This window comes from Carica papaya, chromosome 7, assembly GCF_054855325.1.
Source record: "Carica papaya isolate Zhongbai chromosome 7, ASM5485532v1, whole genome shotgun sequence".
NCBI lineage: Eukaryota > Viridiplantae > Streptophyta > Magnoliopsida > Brassicales > Caricaceae > Carica > Carica papaya.
The window spans coordinates 14647544-14669331 of NC_142315.1; the positions used below are offsets into that span (position 1 = coordinate 14647544).

Genomic DNA, 21788 nt, shown 5'->3' on the forward strand with positions numbered 1-21788 from the left:
TTGATGCATCTAAAGATTCGAGAATCTTTTAAAGAAGGAATGGATGATGTGAGCATGGTAGCATTGAAGAACTTTGAGACATGATAGGCCATTCTCGCGAACAAGTCTATGAGTAAGTAACAATCGCAAGCAAGCTCGCGTGTAAGCAGCTTCCCATGAGTATACGAGATCCCATGAAAGCAAAGAGCACACATGTCGAGAGTTCATCTGTAAAGAGTCCCGCAAAAGCATGACAACCCATGGGATGGGGAAATTTTCCCCCAAGATCTAGGATTCTTACTCTCACAAGGAATCTCACAACTTCAGCATGAAAAAAAAGATGGATTTTTGCTCAATTTCAAGCCCACAAGCATTCCAAAATCAATTACAACATATGGACATTCAAGATGATGAACTTAGATAAATTGGGAAGATAATTATGATGACTAATGGGTTAATTACAAGATCAAAGTCCAAAAAGCTCTAATAAGCCTTCTAATTATTTGTACAAGATTGGATCAATTAAGAAGGAGAGTTGGAGGCCCATAAAGAAGCAAGAAAAGGCTCGTGCAGCCTTGGCAGCCAACGACAAAGATAGCTTGCACATGTAATATTATTTTCACATGGACAACTAAGAATCAAGGGACGAGAAAATCCTACTCGCAAGAATCCTCCTTCCGTGAGGAGTTTTCCTCACCTGATTGTCCTCTCTTCAAGATTCGATCTAAGTCCTTTTAGGACTTAGACTTGCGGCTAAAGAAGATTTTTAATTGGTTTGGATCTTAAGACTTCAAAAAGGAATCATCTCTCAAGAAATTAATTAAATAAAGGAGTTAGAATCAAAAGGGAATAAGGAAAGCTAGAGTCCTCCTCCTAGCCGAACCCATCATCCTAGATTCCATCTTGGATAATGTTCAACTTCTACTTCAATTATGAGATCTTTTAACCATCTTCAAGATAACGACATCTACATAAATTAATTTAAAATATAAGACCAAAATCGAGAAGGAGAAATCAACTAAAGTTCAACCACAACTTAACTCAACATAATCTTCAAGAGGAGTTTTTTACTCTACTTTGTTTTTATCTTTTTAATTATTATTTTAATAGTTTCCTAGATTAAGTTGTAACTAGAATTATTTTAGGATTTTAATTTTTAAGTTCAAATAGAATTAGTAAGGTGAATGCCCATATAAGTGCCTCATCATTAGGTTCATCACTTTTAAATTAATAAAATTTAAAATTACTTTATTTTAGTTTTGCTAATTGTGAGTGCTCTTCAAGAGGTTCTTAAACCATCTCATTTAGTTAAGAATTAAATCTACTTATCGTGGTAATTCATGATGCCTTTTCAATTTTGTTTTCTTTATTCCCAATTACCTTAATTTACATTCACTAGTTGAATGTGTGTTAAGTAAGGAGGGTTTGTTCAAGAATTTAAGTTTTACATGCTAAAATTGTCTGTGGAGTTTTGGATTGCAAGTGTTGATCGTATGTTTCAAATCAAATGATCCTTAAAATTCATTAAGACTCAATTTGCTACAGTCTTTGGTTTCTTGAATGGTCATTACCTTAGCATCCAATGATCTTGGATGACACTTAAGAACCTTTCTCACCAATTCATCGATAGTGCAATTTTTTTCAAGAGATTTGAGACCTTCAATGGTGTTAGTCAATCTAGTAAACATGTCCATAATGTATTCATTTTCATGCATTTGAAAAAGTTCATAATTATGTACTATCATGTTTATTTTATATTTTTTAATTATGTTCGTTCCTTTATGTGTTACTTCCAATTTATCTCAAATTTCTTTAGTCGGCTCATAAGTAGATATTTTGTGAAGAGAGGAGCTTCAAGATCAAAATCATCTTTGATCTAGAACCCACTATACTCGGCATATAGAAACTCAATTATCTAAATCAAACCCTCTTTATTGGAATCATAGTCAAAGTATTGAAAGCTTATGCATGTAACTGGAAAAATAAAAAAAGATTGAAAAGACGTTATAGCTTACCGGATAAGTTAATTCAAGATTCCTCGACTCAACAAGCTAGTTGAAGTAACCTCCCTTGAATAACACTAAAAATTAGCAAAAGCGAATTGATCAGCAAAACTAGATTTTATTTCTCTTAAATTGATTGTTGTACACTACAACCTAAGGTGAGTCCTTTATCTAGGCTTTCAATGGAGTATTTTTAAATAATCACAAACACTTGCAGTTATTTAAAACTCTTCCTAAATCATAATTTATCCTAATCTTATGATTAAAATAATTAAAATAATAATCTATCCTAATCTTAATTTGACATAATTTAATTAAATAATCAAAGAACTAATAAAATAATACTTAAAGATAGATGTAGCGTATCTCTTCCTTGGATTTGTCTACTTCTTCTTGTTGTACATCTCTTAGAAAAACCATGTGGAAAATAAGTGAAAAAAAGTATTCTATTTGTATTAAAGCTCCATCCACGTGGCAAGTCTTTCGAAAGACTCTTGTCGTGACTTAGACTTGTCTTCAACTTCTTCCACTTGATTTTTCACTCAATGTAGAATCCATTTTTAGCATTAATTCTTCTTTGCCACAAATTGAAGATCATAAAAAGAAAAGGGAAAACAAGTTGCGGGCTGCACCTCATGCATGTGGGTTGCCCACATGTTCGTGCTATTCTTTTTGCACATGTGCTAGCCTACACATATGTGCAAGGCTTCTCCCTTGCACAACCTCCCTTGGCCAAAGGGCCTTGAGCCAACTTCTTCTTGGGTCGTAAAAGCCCCTTGCTCTGTGGATTTCTCTTGACCTTCACGGGTTAGGCTCGTTAAGCCCTATCAACTTGGTCTTTATGGACGTAGTCAAAGAACTCGCTCACTTGGCTTAAACTCCTCTTAACCGGATCTTCTTGGGCCTTCTTTGATGAAGCCAAACCTGAGCCCATCAAAGAGCACTTGGGTGGGTTGAGTATTTGCCTTTCTTAGGATTTCTCTTGGCGGCAATCAAGGCTGGAGTGGGCCTCCTCCTCCACATGATCATGACCCTCATCCCTCAGATGCAATCTCTTCTGGGGCTTAGACCACATGCACACCTCACACAGGCTACCATGAGCATGAGCCCCCAGCATGCTTGTTGTGTGCGTACACGTGATATGGCATGTTGTTTACAGCTTATCCTTTGCCTATGTTGACTTGTGTTTGCGGGTGTGAAACTCACAAAAATTCTCATCACTACAGGTCTCGTCCTTCAAGATTAAGTTAGCCCTTCCTAGTATCATATCATTTTCCTCTATCTTCAAAAAGATTCATCCTCGAATCTGTCTTTTCGTCACTTAATGAACCTGGTGAAAACAAAGAAACCAAAAAAAGGTGAAAAGAATTTGGTTGATATTGTGGTCTAGTGGAACACATCCTCATGTAAATTTGTGCAAGTGTCTCAACCTCAAGACCCATCTGTCACTCGTGTTACCTCTCAACACTCAAGCTTCACCCCTCAAGTTGAGCGTCGATAATTTGAATCTTCTTGAACTGAGTCCTACACATTAGAGATAATTTGCAAAAATCTTATCAGACTCTAGAAGTTCAATAGAGTATACACAAATTTAAAAAAATGCGATATATGTCCTAAAACCTAAGAATGTAATGCGAAACAATAGTTTTTGCGCACCTTAATTGGTGGTTAATCTTCCTTGCTTATGCAATACAAAAACAAAGATTTTCGTAAACACCTGGTAGGTGGGATAATCTTATTTGAAACTTCAAAGTTTTTTGTCACACTGGTAAGAGGTTAATCTTCCTTTTTTTTATAATACAACAAAATGCTCTTAGATTGTCTTATAATGTGCAATCAGTTTTCTTTGATTTTTTTTACTAATTTGACACACACACATGCTATCACTTGAAAAAACAAATTGGATAGGATCAAGTGGGATGCAAAACAACAAATTAGCAACAAGGTGTTTAGTTACTAATTATGCACAAACAACAATGCAAAGCAAAATAAAATAGTAGGCACAATTAGGTGCCTAAACTCTAATATCAAATGATGTGAAAAGCTCCATGATAAAAAAAAAAAAAATATTTGATCTTGAACCTACTATAATCAACATGCAGAAACTCAATTACCTAAATCAAACCCTCCCTACAGGAATCACAGTTAACGTATTGAAAGTTTATCCAGGTAACTATAAAAAAGAAAAAAGAAATTAAAAAGATGCCACAACTTACCCGATAAGTCAATTCAAGATTCTCTAGCTCAACAAACTTGTTAAAGCAATCTCCCTTGAAGAACACTTAAAAATTAGCGAAAACTAATTGATCAGTAAAGCTAGAATTTTATTTCTCTCAAATTGATTGTTGTGTATTATAGCTTAAGGTGAGGCCTTTATATAGGTTTTTCCTTGAGTAATTCTACATAATTACAAACACTTGCAATTAATTAAAACTCTTCCTAAAACATAATCTGTCCTAATCTTAATTTGAGATAATTTAATTAAATAATCAAAGAACTATTAAAATAATACTCAAGGATAGATGTAACCTCTATCTTCCTTGGATTTGTCTTTAGAGTCATTCCATCTATCTACTTCTTCTTGCTGTAAATCTCTTAGAAAAACCATGTGGAAAATAAGTGAAAAAAGGTCTCTTTTTTCCATTAGAACTCCACTCGCGTGGTAAGTCTCCAATAAAACTCTTGCCGCGGCTTAGACTTATTCTCAACTTCTTCCACTTGATTTTTCACTCAATGTAGAATCCTTTTTCATAATTAATTCTTTCTTGCCACAAATTAAAGAAGATATCAACTTTTAAGAGTCCAAATTGCAAAAGAAAAAGGGAAAGCAAGTTGTGGTTGCCCCTCTCACATGCAAGTTGCCCATATATGCGAGCTACTCTTCCCACGCATGTGATGACCCATACATGTGCACAAGGCTTCCCTCTTGTGTGACCTATATTGGCTAAAGACCTTCTTAGCTGAGGGGCCTTAGGCTAACTTTTTTTTGGGCCCTAAGGGCCATTTGTTCTGCAGATCTCTCTTGGTATTCATGGGTTAAGCTTGTGCTAGCCCTCTTAGCTTAGAATTTATAGATGTAGTCCAAGAACTCCCTCATTTGGCTTAAACTCCTTTTAACCAGATCTTTTTATTCCTTCTTTGGTGAAGCCAAACCTGAGCTCATCATGAAGCATGGGCGGGTCGAGTGCTTGCCTTCCTTAGGCTTTCTCTTTGTTGCAATCAAGGCCGGAATAGATCTCCTCCTCCATATGATCACGACCCTCTTCCCTCGAACATGGTCTCTTCTGGGGCTTAGGTCGCACACACACCTCAAACGGGTTACCATGAACATGTGTGCGCGACATGTTTGTCATGAGTGCGTGTGTGGAATGGCATGCTGCTTGTGGTTTATCCTTTGCACGTGTTAACCCGTGTTCGCAGGTGTGAATCCCACAAAACTTCTCCTCACTGCAGGTCTCATCCTTCGAGATTGAGTTAGCCTTTCCCAGTATTATGTCATTTTTTTATACTCTACATATCAAGTTCATACCATAAAAGATTCACTACCCTAACATTTAATTGTACTAGCATCTTGTCATTCTCATCCCTCTCTCTTCTAATTTCACTACAACATAGTGTTTTAGGGTTCTAATGGGAATATGTTATCCATTTATAGTGATTTTTCAAAGATCATAATTAAAAGTTTGTTAGATATTCTCATTTCTTCAAATAATTATAATGGTTTCTATTAAATAACGGAAGCTTATCGAAATATTCACCTTCATTTAGTTGGGTTACCATAAGAGATCTTTACTCTAGACAATTAAGTCAAAAATAAGAAACATGACTTTGATACCAATCATTGGCCCGAAGTTTAGGACAATACAAGAAGGGGGAGGGGTGGCCCGAAGTTTAAGACAATACAAAAAGGGGGAGGGGTGGATTGGGTTATTAAAATTTTAAGACTTCTAGACAGACTTCCCAACTTTCTGTATTATGTGATTTTTAGAGTAAGATAGACAAGTGCACTTATATGATTTTGTTTACTATTTAATATGCATAAATCCTTAATATTAGTAAAATCTTTTTTTATTGATTAAGTTCTCAGAAATAATAATGATATATGCACAAGTGAGAAGGATCAAGAGTGTTTATGGTTTTTTTTTTTTAAGTGTGAATGTGTAATGTGAGCAAATGCGTGATATTAAATAATAATAAACAATAGTTAAAGTAAAAAGGAATAGAAAAGGAGTGCAAACTCTTTTATATATGTTTGACTACACCACTTGTGCTTACTCTATTTTTCTCAAGTCAATCATTTGAGATTCCACTACTTCTCAAAAGTAGTACTACAAGATAATTGTTTATAGTGTCTATTTCACAAACATTCATGTTCTTTTGAACACAAAAGTCTATTTATCAAGGTGTTAAGCTCATTATTACTCGTGTTTTTCCAAATGCTATAGCTTATCTACTAAGGTGTCAAACTCATCTTTTATTTATGTTTTCTCTTAATACTATAGTTTGTTTATCAATGTGCAAAACTCACCTTTTCCTCATGTGACAACGAATACCACAATTTGTATATTAAAGTGTCAAGCTCATTTTTAAATTGTGTTTTCCAATAAAAAGCTTCTCAAAAGTTTTCACAAACATTTCTTACAATGCCCTAAAGAATAAAAATCAAGGGTAACTTCTCAAAGAGTAGATTTACAAAAGAAAAACTCACTTTGGGACTTAAGAAGTCTCAAAAGACTAAAAAGTTTTTTTTTTTGAAATACACATTTTTACTCAAAGTTTGCTATTTTAAAACTTGTAAGAGGCATAGGTTTATATATAGGAAGGTCAAAAAAACCATTAGAGACAATTTAAATTTAGTTTGACTTCAAAAAAAGTGTTGTAGTATTTTATCCAAAATGTGAAAGAACTTTTGCGTAATGTATTCTAAAACACTGATAATTTAATCTTAAAATAACAGTCAATTCTTAAAAATTAATTTTTTTGAACAAATCTGACAGAACACACTATTTTGAGTGATAATTCTAAAATCTCCTTGAAAACCAATGTGATTCATATTGGATATAAAACAAACACGCAATTAATCACACATAACATTGAAAATGTATTTTTTTGTCTTTTTAAAAGTGTTATGTTGAATTACTTATTAAATTATATTAGCCATTTAAGCCAATATTCTTTAAGTACATGGAGGCAATTCTTCAAATCACATCTATTGACACAAATAAATATTTTTATAAAACCTTTTACTTTTAAAATTCCTTCAACATTTAAGTCACACTTTTAGAATATCTTTAAGAATCATTTTTCATAAAGATAATGTTTTTAAAAATAACGAAAGTTAACTTTAAAATCAATAATACTTTTAAAGATATTTTTAAAAGAAAATCTATTTGAGTTTTGAATTATGATGCAATGACCTGAGAATAATAATTGTCCTGGAGTCTGAAAATTAAAAGACAATATACAATTTTCGTGTACGAATTTAATAAAAATAATATACAAATTTACTTTAAATGGACCACAGGAATGCTGAAAATTAAATTTTAGAAAATATCAATTTAATATTAATTTATTTTATATCAAGAAATATAAATTTCCTAAAAAATAATCTTAAAGTTCAAAGTATTATGAAAAGTAAGAAAAAATTTATCTAGGGGTCAAATTGAAAAAGATTTAAAAAATTGAGGAAAATTTGTAAATTAAAAGTGATCAAAATGAAGAAGATTTTCAAACTCAGGGGAAAATTCATAATTTCTGAAAATATTAACACCTTAGTGGCTGAAGTGTCCAAGGGGAATAATCCGAAAAGGATGTGTGATCGACCATGTAGGCGTATATAAGGGAATTGGAATCAACGACCCAGATCAAGCCACGCAGACGCTATATGGAAGATCGAATGCTCAGGGTTCACGTGGAGACAAACGACACAAATTTTGTTATGCAAAAAAATGAAAAGATCGAATGGTGGAGACTTGCTCCCGCTGAAGGACCCTATAAAATTACGAAAACACCCTTAATGAAACCCTAAATTGAATAGCCATGAATTAACCCTTAGATCCAATAGCTCAAAATTTTCCTTACCTTGTATTAAAACATAAACTCATCAAAAATAAAATCTAGGAAAGAGAAAGGGTTTCAACAAGGGAATAAAATAAAGATAGAGTCCAATAGGGGAGGCCGAGCATGGAGAGAGAAGGTGGCACATGAGCGAGAGTGAGAGGGAGATCGGAGAAAGAGAGATAAAGGGGAGACTGAGGGAGCAAGGAAAAATCATAGAAGCCAAGGGTGAGAAAGGAAATGGGGCCGACCAAGAACCTTTTGGTGTTTCAAACGCTGCTGTAATCAGAGGCCGCTTTCTTTTGGTAAGTTTTTGCCCCCTCTACTTAAGGTTTGTGACCATTTAAGCCTTAGTGAAGAGACTTTAACCGTATGTATATATTAGAAAGTTACGGTAAAGAGGACCCTAGCACCACTGTGAGCCAAAATATTCAAACTCAAAACCCGAAGGTAAAAACAACATAGTGTTTAGCCACCAAATCTTTTATTTTCTTTTCCCATTTAACTTTAATTATTTTTTTATTCATCTCCAATTGATTTTTGAAATACTAACGTTTATTTTTGGTGTCTTGAGTCCACTGAAGGATTGGGATTTCTAAAAACTCAATGGGTCGATTAGAAAACCCATTAGTTGCACAGTTAATTTAAAGTCTCCACAAGCTTATAAAATTATGCCTATATTGTATCTATTTAAGCATTCAGGGTTATATTTATTTATAGTTTTTATTAAATATTGATTTATTTAATATCTGCAAATTTTTTTTATGGTTTTCATCAAATATATCGTAGTAACTATATTTATGTTATGTGATTGATGAACACGGTAAAATATGAAATTGGCAAATGTTTGTTTTGAGTTTGATGCGCTATTAATTCAACATGTGGTGAGTAGTTTAAAACTATTTAGGGTTTATTGGAATATAGGGAAGCAAGTTGAAATTGTTTTAAGTAATCCAACAAAATTTGTAAGTGAGAAAGAAGAAATTTAAAAGCCAAAAATAGAGAAAAATGTAATTCAAGAAATATAACATTTGGAGTGCGAGTCTCTGAAAATCGTTGTTTATAAAAAGACAACAAGTAGGGATCCAAATTTAATGTATAATTACCATTTTCGCCTTGGTAGCAACCTGTAAGTAAGGAAGAAATATAATGAATATAAAACATTGTCGTGGGATATTAATTATTAACCATTTTTAAGCACATAAATATCAAGGCATATGAGTTACTTAAAAATTAGTTTCACGAAAATAATAAACTAATAGGGAATGAAAATTATAAGGAGAGAAAATTGGTTAAACCAATTCAAATCAATTTAGGGAAATAAAATTTGTATAATAAAAGCGGAATGTAAAAAAACAAATAATAGCATATTAGGACAATGGCAAAAGATGACTAACAAAATAAATCAATTAGGGGCTTTGGGGTGCTTTTGAACTAAAGGCCTATATAGTAAAATTACAAGCTAGAAACGGTAAATTAAATTAAATAGAATACTGGAAGTAATACCTAAAGGGAAGTTGGAGTTTCAAATAAAATTATAGAATTAAGGAAGGACATTTCACAAGTTTATTTCAACGAAATTACCTTGAAGTATAACCAAAATTATAGAGTCTCTATTGCAATTACGAAAGGAATTTAGGGTGTAAATAATTTGAGGAGAATACTTCAATAATAACAAACTAGCAAACATAATAAGAAAACCTAAATAAATCAAAGGTTAAAATGAATTTCACAACTTTAACAAGAGATAGCACTAATATATCTCACGTAATGAGTAAGAAATAGAGAAACTAGGCATAAGTCGAATATAAAGAAAAACAATGAAATATAAGTGTTTGTCTTAAGAGTTATGGTTAAGTATAAAGTCATAAAAGAATCATTACCTGTGAACTTGAAAAGAAATAAATTATGAATTGAATGCGGAAATAAAATAATAAATTAGAATTTACATTTCTTACATAATAATTTGAGATACCCAATAGGGATATGAGAATGACCCTTCTAAAAGAAAAACTAATAATCAAATAAATAAATAAAAAGTGAACAAACGGGATGTCCTACTCGCAACCCTCTTGTGGATCAGGCTCTGTATCTTGGTCCTCTTGATCTGAAATGGTTAATGAAAGAGTGAGCTACACTAACCCAGTAAGAATATCACGCTACTCACCGACACAGAAATGAAGGTTGGTAGAAATCATAAAAACAACTAATGGAGCTCTTAATTTAAGTAAAATTTATTTATCATAAATAAAATCATTTACTGCATGCTTATCGTAGCGAGATTTTTAAAATTGACCTATAAATCAATAACGTAAACAATATTATAATTTCATATTCAATCAGTCATAACAACAACTTTCTCATTTATCAGCCTACTGGTATCCACGGGATCCATAGGATGTCTCCACTACGCGTGAACCCTTTTTCAACATTTTCAACTAATGAGTCGTCCCCATACCCCGTCCGGTATGAGCGCCAAGAAATACCATCCCACAATACCCCCGTCTATTATAAAGGTGAAACGGGTCGTCCTTATAATCCATCTGGTATGAGTGCCAAATTACAAATCCTCAATACCCTATCCGGTATGAGACAACATTCACGGTAGGGTCCCCTATGTACTCGTTCCGTCTACCATAACCCAAGATACCCAGTAAGGCTACCATTCATCCATTCACTTAATCAAATAATTTTATGTTTACCTTTAATTTCCAGTTTCCCAATTAACTATAAGTCACGTAAAACAAGCAATACATGCATCAAGGAAACACAATCGAATTATCATACCATTCCAGTGTATTATCATGCATTTGAAACTGTAAAATCAATTAATCAGTTAAACATGGCAAACAGTAATAAATAACCAATTCCGGCTCCATTAATAAACTTTAATTATCGATATTTTTAAATCACATAAAATAACATATTATTTATAATTAAACTTCAATTCTATAATTAGAAATAAGGTGAGAGATTCTTACTTACATTGATGTCTGAAATGCTAAACTTTCAGTTGCGCTTACTGACGATCCTTGGGTCCCTTAAATTTTTCTTCGGGGATTAAAACAACTTTCAAGTACCTAGAAATACTCCAAAAAATCCAAAATCAAAGTTAGGAACCCCTTTTGGCCAATTTTGAAATTCCGGCACGGCAGCTCTACTGTGCTTCAGCAACGACACCGCTGCCCACGGCGGCGGTTTGCCTCGGGTTAAGTTTTTAGCCAATTTTGGCCTATTTCGATCAGTTTTGTACCCATTCTTGTGAGAAAAAATGTAAAGGAGCATCGGTTGGCCGAAAAAAGTCAAAAAACTAAAGCTTACCGGCGGCAGAATTTTTCGGTGCGGCGGCTTTGCCAGCTCATCTTTGCAGTTGGGTGTTTTGCTTCGGTCAACCTGTACAAAAAGGAATGGTGATTATAATGGTAAAAAAATTACACAAAACAGGAATTGAGAAGGGCCTCATCGGAGGTAGTCTTTATTTTTTCCCACTGCAGCACCGCTGGGCTTTACTTGCAGTTTTCAGCTCATCCGCCAATCCTTTTGCTCTGATTCGAAAATGGGGGTGTTTAAAATTAAATTTCGAGCGAATAAGAAAAATTTTACCTCTTTTGGCAGTCAAAAGTGGCTCCGGTGCGGCAGCGGGCAGCGGTCGGCTCCCTTCCCGACGACTTTCTCTTCTTCTCCAGCAAGGGGAAAGGGGGATCTGGCGGCTAGGGTTAGGGTTTAGTGTGAAGAGGGGTATTTATATCCGTATCTTTTTAATCTAGGTCGTCCATCGCATTTTATCTGAATCGTCCAATCGCGTTTAAATAGGAAGTGAATCTGGACCGTTCATCACAATTTAATCTGGACCATCCGATTGCATTTAAATAAGAAGTAGATCTAGGCCATTCATCGCGTTTAATTGTGACCGTCCGATCGCATCTGAGGAGGGAACGGATCCGGACCGTCCACGCGCGCGGGAACAAATCTTGACCGTCCGATCGGGGGCACGTGGATCGCCAGTGTGGCCTCCCGTGTGGCACCACATCAGCATGCCTTGCTACGCGGCACGCTCCAATTCGTCGGAGCTACTGACTGGGCATCTTACGTGATACATTTTTCTTAAATTACATTTTGACTCCCAATTTCTGATTTTTCTTTCAAATACACCCCCAGAACCCTAATTTTCACCCCTTTCTCCCAAACTTATTTTCAATTCCATTCTCTACCTATTTTTTTCTAATTTTACATTAAATAATAATTTATAAAATTAAAAATTAAATTTTATACATAAATTTTGAATTTTACAAATTAATTTCGGGTATTACATCCATGGTCAAAATTCGACGAGATAAATGTTGCGTGAACCCTACTACATGGATGGATAATAAAGTGTCAAATGTTACATGTTAGGTGGCCACCTTGGCCGTAACATCCCGAATCTTTGCATTTTAGTGTATATTCAAAACTTTATTAATTTGGACATAATAGTCATTTTACAGTTTCTAACGATAATAAATTTTCCTATATTTTAAATTATTAGTATTTTTGCATTTTAATTTTTATTATGTTTTATTTTATTAAATTTAGTATTTATTAATTTAATTTGAATTTAGTATTTAGTATTTGTTTAAATTTGGTATTTATTTATTAAAATTGGTATTTATTTATTTAAAATATTTAAATTTAATTTTATCTTTAATTTATAATTATGGATTTTCAAAAATGTAAAATAAAAATAGTCATTTATCTAATTAAAATTTTAATCTTATCTTTAAATTATATTTTTGAATTTCAAATAAAATAAGAGATGGAAAAGAGAGAAAAAAGTGAAAAGAAAGAAAAAAAAAAAGGAGAACAGAAAAAGACGAAAAGCCACATGACTCCCATGCTTCCCTAATGCCACGGGTCCCACAGACATCATCACCTCACTCACTTTTACTCTTCTTTCATATATGCTTGCCATGTGGCGCACATCCAAGCCTCCTCTATGGCTATTTAAAGGTTTTATTCTTCCTCATTTCCCACACTTCATTTCTTCTTTCATTTTCACTTTCTAGAGAGAGAATTTTTAAAAGAGAGAAAGAAGCAAGAAAGAATGAGAAGAATTAGGAGTTTTGCAAAGCTTGTCCAAGGAATGCCAGAAGCTCTTCCCTTCACTTCCAAAAGGTTAAGTCATTCTGGTTATGGCAAGGGATTTTTTGGTATTTTAATCTACATTTTTAACTACTCTTTTTAGTTAATTAATTTGATGAAATTGGATATTTATTGAAATGGATTTTTATGCTTGTTTAGTGAATTATTTTTATTAACCATTCATGATAAATGTATTATAATGATGATTTAAGATACATGTGGTATTGACCATTTGTCTTGCCATTGGTAATGACAAAGAGGGTTGTTCTAAAGAGTTTCAGCTTTAAAGAATAATTCGACGGTTAAATCTAGGTATAATGGGCCTTTGGTTGAATATGTTGTTAAACCCTCACCAGGTTTTGGACATGAGATATGATACATATTAGTGTGTCGTGTGATTATGACGCGTGAATTCCTACAAGGATTGATGTTTGGTATTGTTGAACATGTTGGTTTGATGAATAAATCTCTACGGTGAATGATTATTGTTTAACCATAGAAATAGTGAACATGATGCATGAAAATATGATGATTGAAAATTAGTAATGGTGAAGAGGGTTTCTACTGGACCTTGGTTCAAGAGAATAACCCAAAGGTCAAGTTCGGGTAAGATGGGCCTTCGGGCCAGATACGTGAAATGAGCTTTCGAACTGGACATTAGCCTTTAGGCTAAATATATAAAAAAAGGGTCTATGGGCCTGATAAGTTATAGAATCCATATGGATTTGGAAACAATTACATTAAACATATAATATGCATACGAAAGAATATGAAGTTATTGTGATTATGAATTAAACAAGTGAAAAGAAGGAAGATATCCATTTGATTATTATTTCTGAGGGGTTTCTATTTCTTCCTCCTCTGAATAAGTGTTGGTCAATCGCTCCCTGTGATGATCGGTGTTACCTCATACGAGAGAAGATATCCGTTAGGTGAATGTAGGGTCCCCATGGCCAATGGATGGTCATGTTTAGAGTCTAGATGGGGAAATGATGAGGACCCGAGAATGGATTGGTGATTCACAGGGGTAATCGAGAATCCCTTATGCGCTTAATGGATATATATTGTAATAGATTCACACGAAGCTCAGTAAAAAACTTAATAAAACATACATATGATTAAGGATATTATTAGAAACTTTATAATGATTTGTATGATGCTTCTTTTATTTACTGAGTATGATGTTCGCACTAGTTGACTCTTTATAATAATTTGTATGATGTTTATTTTATTTATTGAGTATGTTGCTTGTACTAGTTGAATCTCTATAATAATTCGTATGATGCTTCTTCTATTTACTGAGTATACTGCTTGTACTAGTTAAATATCTATATGATTCGTATAATACTTCTTTTATTTATTAAGTATGTTGTTCATACTAGTTGAATCTTTATGATTATATATACAATGATTCCTCTGTTTACTGGGTATACTACTTGTACTAGTTGAATCTTTATTATTATTTGTACAATAATTCTTTTATTTACTGAGTATGATGATGTATTAGTTGAATCTCTATGATGATTTGTATGATGATTCTTTTATTTACTAATTATGTTGTCCGTAATAGTTGAATCTCTATGATGATTTATACGACAGTTCTTTTGTTTACTAAATACGTTGCTTATAATAGTTGAACCTCCATGATGATTTATACGACTATTCTTCTGTTTACTTAGTAGGTTGTTTGTTTGACTTATATTAGATATTTGATACATTCGAGTATGTCAAATGTGATATAACATGCTTGTCTAGATGTTGAATAATGGTATTCATAGCTTTGGTATGTAACTGTTTCACCGGATTTTCTTAATAAAGATAAAAAAATTATAAATGATTAAATGATTTCATCTCGCGACAATTCTCTGAGGTAAGAGGTACATAAAGTATTATTCAAGTTGTTTACTTTTTAAACTTTAGTCATGTAGTGTAAATATTATTTCTCTTACTAAGTTTACATGGAACTCACCTCTAATCTGTGCCTCCCAAATGATGTGGAAGTTAAGGGTTTGCTCCTTGAGTTATCTCAAAGTTTGATTATAACCTCTCATGGATTCTTGAAAATTTTTTAGGACATAATTCGAGCGCAATAGTTATTTTGTACTCTAATGTAAACATCCAGTAAGGACTCTTCCTTTTGTATTTAATACTCATGATTGCCAATTTATTGTCATTGATGTAAGTTCTTAAAACTTAGTTTGTTCTGTAAGAGATTTTTAATTTTTTCTTCAATGTCAAAATTTATTTTTGTACTTGTAACTACTTAAATAGTTGACTCTCTTTTACTCATTAGGTATTTGGGATGTCACATTGGCGAAGTACTATTGTGACAATTGTTATTGTAGCAGTGTTAAGTATATACCTATCCTTGCTGGTAGTAGAGATCCTTAGTGCCCTTCTTGATAGTTGTTAAAAGCAGCATCATATAATAAAATTCCAGTGTCCAAGTATCAAAGTGTGAAGTGTAGAGTGTTGAAGTATTTAAGTGTTAAGTATAAAGTGCAAGTGTTAAGTATTAAGATGTAATGTGTAAAATGTTAAGTGAAAAGTATAAAGTATTAGAAGTGTTAAATTTAAGTGAACAATGCAAAGTGAAATCCAACATTCATTAAATAAGAAAAGGAAAAATAAGAAAATGTATAAAAAGGTGTAAAACTAATCTAAGTTGAAAAGTTGAAATAGTAATGATTACAAAAATACACAAATTCGATAAATAAAATGTAAAATTTGACAAAAGTGTGAGATCAAAATCTAAATAAAAAATGTAAAAATTGACAAGTCGGAAACACATGACTAACAAATGCATAAATTCATTATAAAATCAAGAAATTGTGGGATATACATTTAAAAGTTAATCCTAAATCAAGAAAAATGGACATAATGTAAAGTAAATAAGAATCTTAGTAGCTACATTTACATAATTATTTAGGAAGAAGATTTTCATATGTTGTTTTTAAGTGTCTTTTGAACAGCCTTTAGAAAAGCTTATTTTTTTTTGTAATTCATTATTACTCTGTAAATTATTTTCATATATAATGATTAGGTTACTATTTCGTTCTTATTGAGTATGTGAAATTTATCCCAATTTATACTTTCATTTCATATCAAAAAAATCATAAGCAAGTTCAGAACCCATAGTAAAGCAATGTAGAGAGTTTCCTCTACTTTTTGAAAAACTTGTATTTATGAGGTTAATTGAACTCCCTAGATTTAATATATCATAAATTTGTATATCTGAGATCATGTCTCATATATTTGTATAATAATATTTTATTTTGCTTGCAAGGGATGTAAAAGGATACAAGTTAATGCAGCATCATCCAATTTAAATATAATTTAATTTAAGAAAATGTGTGCACCAACGTTCGTGGCTCCACTAAAGTGTGGAACATTATACATGAGTTTTCTTAGTTCATAAATGATAAATAACTTTAAAATAAATTTATTTTTCATCTTTATTTGCTTCTCTTCTTGTTGATACAATTGTAATATTTTACGGTTTGTTTCTCTTTATTCAGTTATGTCTTTATATTAACTCAAAAACATTATTTGTTTGAAAATAAGTTTATATTATTTATGAAAATTAATAGATTATTTCATTTTGTTCAACAGACAATAAAATCTATATTCTTTATTTTTTTTAAATAATCAATGAGAAAAGTATTGATAATAAAAATAAAAAATATAGAAGTATGATTATTAATCTATTTCATAATCTAAGTTTTGAATGTGTTTCAAAAAGACATATGATCTATTCTCTTTTAAAAACTTTTATCACAAAAAGAAGAGATTTAGATTGTGCAACAAATTGTTCTTTTAATTTTGTGATCAACAATGCTACTATAAATATGTTCCGTCTTTTTTTTTTAATTTCTTTTGATTTGGATTTTTTTTTTCATAAAATCAACATATAATAATTTTATTTCATTTATAAAGCTGAAGTAAACAAAATCTTAGTATAATCTTTTCTGAATTTTTTGTTACTTAAATAATACAAATACTCTTTCTTTTTTTTTCCCTTTAAAATCCACTCTTGTTTTTTCAAAAATACACTTTTCTATTTAATTAGTTTACAAATTTTTAAATAAACATAGTGTAAATTTTTTGATGACTAGAATTTAACCACAATTTTAAACAAAATTTTTATTATTAAGAAGTAGGAAGTGAAGCAATTATATATAGAACACACTAAATTATGTTATAATCATGCATATCATGGTTAATAAAAATTTAAATTATAAATAAAATAAAATTAACAAAATAGAGTAGAGATAAGTTTGATGACATGACATTATTTGTGGCAATACATACATTTTATTTTCTGAAAAAAAAAAATCCTATATACATTATAATTTTATAATTTTGTGATCATTAATTTTCATACTATCATAATTGACAATTTGTTAAAATATAATATATTGACGAGAATCTAGTTATACTAAAGATTTTATATACTTATTACTTGGTTGATTTGTTGCATTCCTTCTATTAATCATATAATATTGTTAATAAACAATTACTATTTACCAACACACGTAATACCTATGATTTTAATAGTTTCTTACTGTAGCTGATTTTCTGCAGGATTTTCTTTATAAATGCATAATAATAAGCAAATAAAGAGATATTTTACTAAGCGGGACTTATTTACTGTTGCCATTTTACCAAACACGGTCTTATTGGTTTTAGTTAAAAGGCAGCGCCGCTTGCGTAAATAAAAGGGGAGCAGGAGTTAGGTTTTTGGAGAGAGGGAGAGGATTTAAGTAAGGCCACGTTCCTTCCGCCTCAAAAACCCTCTTTTCCTCCTCCATCGCCATTTCTTCGTCTCTTTCGATTACTCCCCGCAAATCTAGGGTTTTAGCCTCCCTCTTTTCTCTCTCTTTATCTCTGATCGTCTCTTTAAATCGAAGATGAGCGGCGACAAGGATACCTTCACGGTGGCCGAACTTAATGCTGGTAATTTCGATTTTCGAAACTCCTAACCCTACTCTTTCTATTTTCTCTGTTTATCCTTCTTCTCTTCACTATTGTTAACTGACGTTTTGTTATTTTGATTTTGTGTGTTTGTTTTCTTTTTAGCTCTTAACGAGGAGGGTAGAGCTGGCCTCGTTAATGTTCTCAAGGTCTGTTACTTTTTTCTGCTTCTTGTTTGATCTGTATGAAACGATGTAAAGTGAGTTTGCTTTTCTTGGATTTGCAAAGGAGGTTCTTTTAGGGTTTATTTGGCCCTTGGTCTGACAAGTTGTTTCTGTTTTGGTCGATTTACTCCTGTTTTTGCTTGAAATGACTTGGTAAGTATACCGGTTATGGTTTAAGTGGCTGATAATTTTTGTCTTCGCTGCTTTCCATTTTGGCGCAGAATAAGCTTCAGAATCTGGCAGGACAGCACTCCGATGCCCTCGAGAATCTATCAGCAAAAGTTAAAAAACGTGTTGAGGTTTTAATGGAGATTCAGGCATGTCAAATCTTGTACAATTTGTTGTCAAATTGCACTTTCTTTGTGATTTCTTTATTATATTACTATATCGACTCCATTTGGTTTGATAAATGTGTGTTGGCTTGTTCTTGTGTTTTTCATTTTTTAAATGATTCTTTGGAGATGTAGACATGTTAGTTTAGAGAGATGATTTTGATTTTGATAAATGACGGTGATAGTATTATTATCGGTCGTTGTTTATGATTCATTAACGAAACAACTACGTAAGACATTCCTTAAGCAAAATAGACCCTGTTGGAATGGGCTTTTTAAGTGACTGAAAAAGATTGACAGCTCCGCTATGTATTTCTTTTTATATGCTCCTGCATTAATGCATTTATGACTGGCAAACTGAATTATTATTTTAATGGCGTCTTGATGTGCTTCTATATATATACATTTCTAACTTACAGGGTCAGCATGACGAATTAGAGGCAAAGTTTTTGGAGGAAAGAGCAGCTCTTGAAGCCAAATATCAAAAGTTATATCAACCTCTATATGCAAAGGTATTGAACTTGCCTCTGTTTCTCTGGGAATGTGAAGCGGGCCAGTCAATCTCAGTTGGAAGTTAGGGTCCTTTGGCTTTTGCCTTTCTTGTGCTAGTGTTATTAAATTATTGCCCTCTCTTACCTCAGTCCCTCTTTGCAAATTCTAATTGTGGCTAACATTTGCAGCGATATGATATTGTGAATGGCGTTGTTGAGGTGGAAGGAACTCCAAATGAATCAGAAATGGACCAAGGAGAGGATGCAGCAACTGAAGGTAATTGCTGAAGTGCCAACCCTCGCAGATTTCTGTATTGTGATTTTTTGCTAGTATTTATGCTGTCAAATTTTAATGCAGAAAAAGGTGTACCGGATTTCTGGCTTATCGCAATGAAAAATAATGAAGTCCTTTCTGATGAGGTTGGTTGTCCTCATCCAAGTACGATCCATTTGGTATATTTGGTGCTCTATTTGTAGATATAAAACGGTGACTTCTCCCCTTTTTTGAAAATCAGATTACTGAGCGTGATGAAGGTGCACTCCATTACCTCAAGGATATCAAGTGGTGCAGGATTGAGAACCCCAAGGGTTTTAAGCTTGAATTTTTCTTTGATAACAATCCATATTTCAAGAACTCTGTCTTGACAAAGACATATCACATGATTGATGAGGACGAGCCAATCCTTGAGAAGGCTATAGGGTAACTTGTTGTCCAACTTCTCTGATACAATGCTGAATGCTGTATCTTGTTTCTTATGCGATTATGTTATTTTAGGTAAGGCCTAGGAACTATTTCATTAAGCTATAAAATTTAATTGGTGCCTCTCTTTGCCTTGTTAGGACGGAGATTGAGTGGTATCCAGGAAAATGTTTGACACAGAAGATTCTTAAGAAAAAGCCTAAGAAGGGATCAAAGAATGCCAAGCCTATCACCAAAACCGAAGACTGTGAAAGCTTTTTCAATTTTTTCAGCCCACCGCAAGTTCCTGATGAGGATGAAGATATTGATGAAGAGACTGTATGAGTTTCATCATTTAATTACATGATCGCTCATGATTGATCATTTTTCTCTGTTTAATTATGTTTTTTCATTTTCTTATGAAGGCTGAGGAGCTGCAAAATCAAATGGAGCAAGATTATGACATTGGGTATGCTTACTATTGTTTTTAAAATTTTGATTTTTACCCGAAATCTTTGGGCCCTAATTTTTTTGTTGTAAGTGTGGCTACCTGTATGATATGCTTAGGCCACAGAATAATCTAACTGTAATTTCTTCATCATTTACTTCCTCTAGGTCTACGATTCGAGACAAAATTATCCCTCATGCTGTTTCATGGTTTACTGGTGAGGCTATTCAGGGCGATGAACTTGAAATAGAAGATGATGATGAAGACGAGGATATTGGTGATGATGATGAAGATGATGAAGATGAGGATGAGGATGAGGAGGAAGATGAGGATGAAGACGAGGAGGAAGAAAGGAAGACCAAGAAGAAGGTATTTTTCCTTTTCTTATTTGATGGCACCTATTTTCTCACTTACCATTTGAATTTTCAAAATGTTCTCTTTACTGATCTTTGTTACTTTGATCTGAAATGTTCTTCCAGTTGTCATCTGGACAAAAGGTACGTTGCCTTCGATCATATATTGAATATAGCCTTTTTTTTCCCTTCTCTTTGTTCTCAAAACTGATCTATTGTCTTGTTTCTGGTTAGCCTTAGAGGCATATTTGTCAAACACTTTACTTGCCTATCTTGATTCCTTACTTCTGTGTACTGTAGAAGGGTGAAAGAGCTCAAACGGCCCTTGGTCAGGGAAATGAACGACCTGTCGAATGCAAGCAGCAGTAGATGTTCAATTTCTGCAGCAGATATGCTTTCGGCTGAAAGTTGTCATTGTATTGCTCCAATGTTGATTACAGAACGCTGGGGGGGGGAGGGAGGGTTTGCAGTTTTGGGTGGCTCTTAAATTTTTACAAATTTTTAGGTTATATTAAGAATGATTTGTTTGGAGAATCCTTCTTTCACTGTTATTTTTCTGCCTATTTTGTCCGCATGGGCTTTGTCGGTTTGAGAGAATCTGAAGTATTATAATAGGTTGTGATTTGCCAATGCATGTTGGGATTTAGCTTTATGTGAATGATTATTTCAAGTAAATCGGTGTTAGTTTCTGTTGTGAAGTGAATGGTTGAGTTACTTCTCACTTCTCCTTTACCCTGATCTTTAATTCTTTCACTTCCCTCTCAAACTCTGGTATGATGATTTTAGGCATGATTTGTATTGCGCCAGTTAAAAGGCAAAAGAAATCATTTCTCTAACCAATCACCCCTGATCCATTGGAATCTTCACATCTTCCTTCTCTAAACCAAGTAGCTTTTTCCTTGGACGGATTACAGAGCTTGAACAAATACCTTCAGTCTTCTTCCTGCTATTGAAGTTACCATCTCTCTTACCACTTTCATCATAAGGTTTCTTCTGCCATAATTCTCACTCGGTCTCACGTTTTATATTTTAGTTCTAAATGCATAGGTTATTGTTTATCAGATTTGACAGTAGTTTAAAGTTTGATTGGATGACTTGTATGATGGTTTATTAATCTATGTACAACTTTTATTAATATTTAAATTTAATTATATTTATATGATAGTTTATTAATATTTGATAGTGATATT

General features: G+C 32.8%; 1 protein-coding gene across 1 annotated transcript; it reads left to right on the plus strand.

Moving 5' to 3' along the window:
* Window positions 1–17905: 17905 nt before the first annotated feature.
* NAP1;3 (nucleosome assembly protein 1;3) lies at window positions 17906–21301 on the plus strand. Its single transcript, XM_088207111.1, has 12 exons — window positions 17906–18113; window positions 18237–18280; window positions 18517–18612; window positions 19047–19139; window positions 19308–19395; window positions 19477–19538; window positions 19634–19818; window positions 19959–20136; window positions 20223–20266; window positions 20413–20614; window positions 20725–20742; window positions 20899–21301. The coding sequence occupies exons 1-12, from the start codon at window positions 18068–18070 to the stop codon at window positions 20965–20967; spliced, it is 1125 nt and encodes a 374-aa protein (XP_088063237.1). The 5' UTR covers window positions 17906–18067; the 3' UTR covers window positions 20968–21301.
* The last annotated feature ends 487 nt before the right edge of the window (window positions 21302–21788 follow it).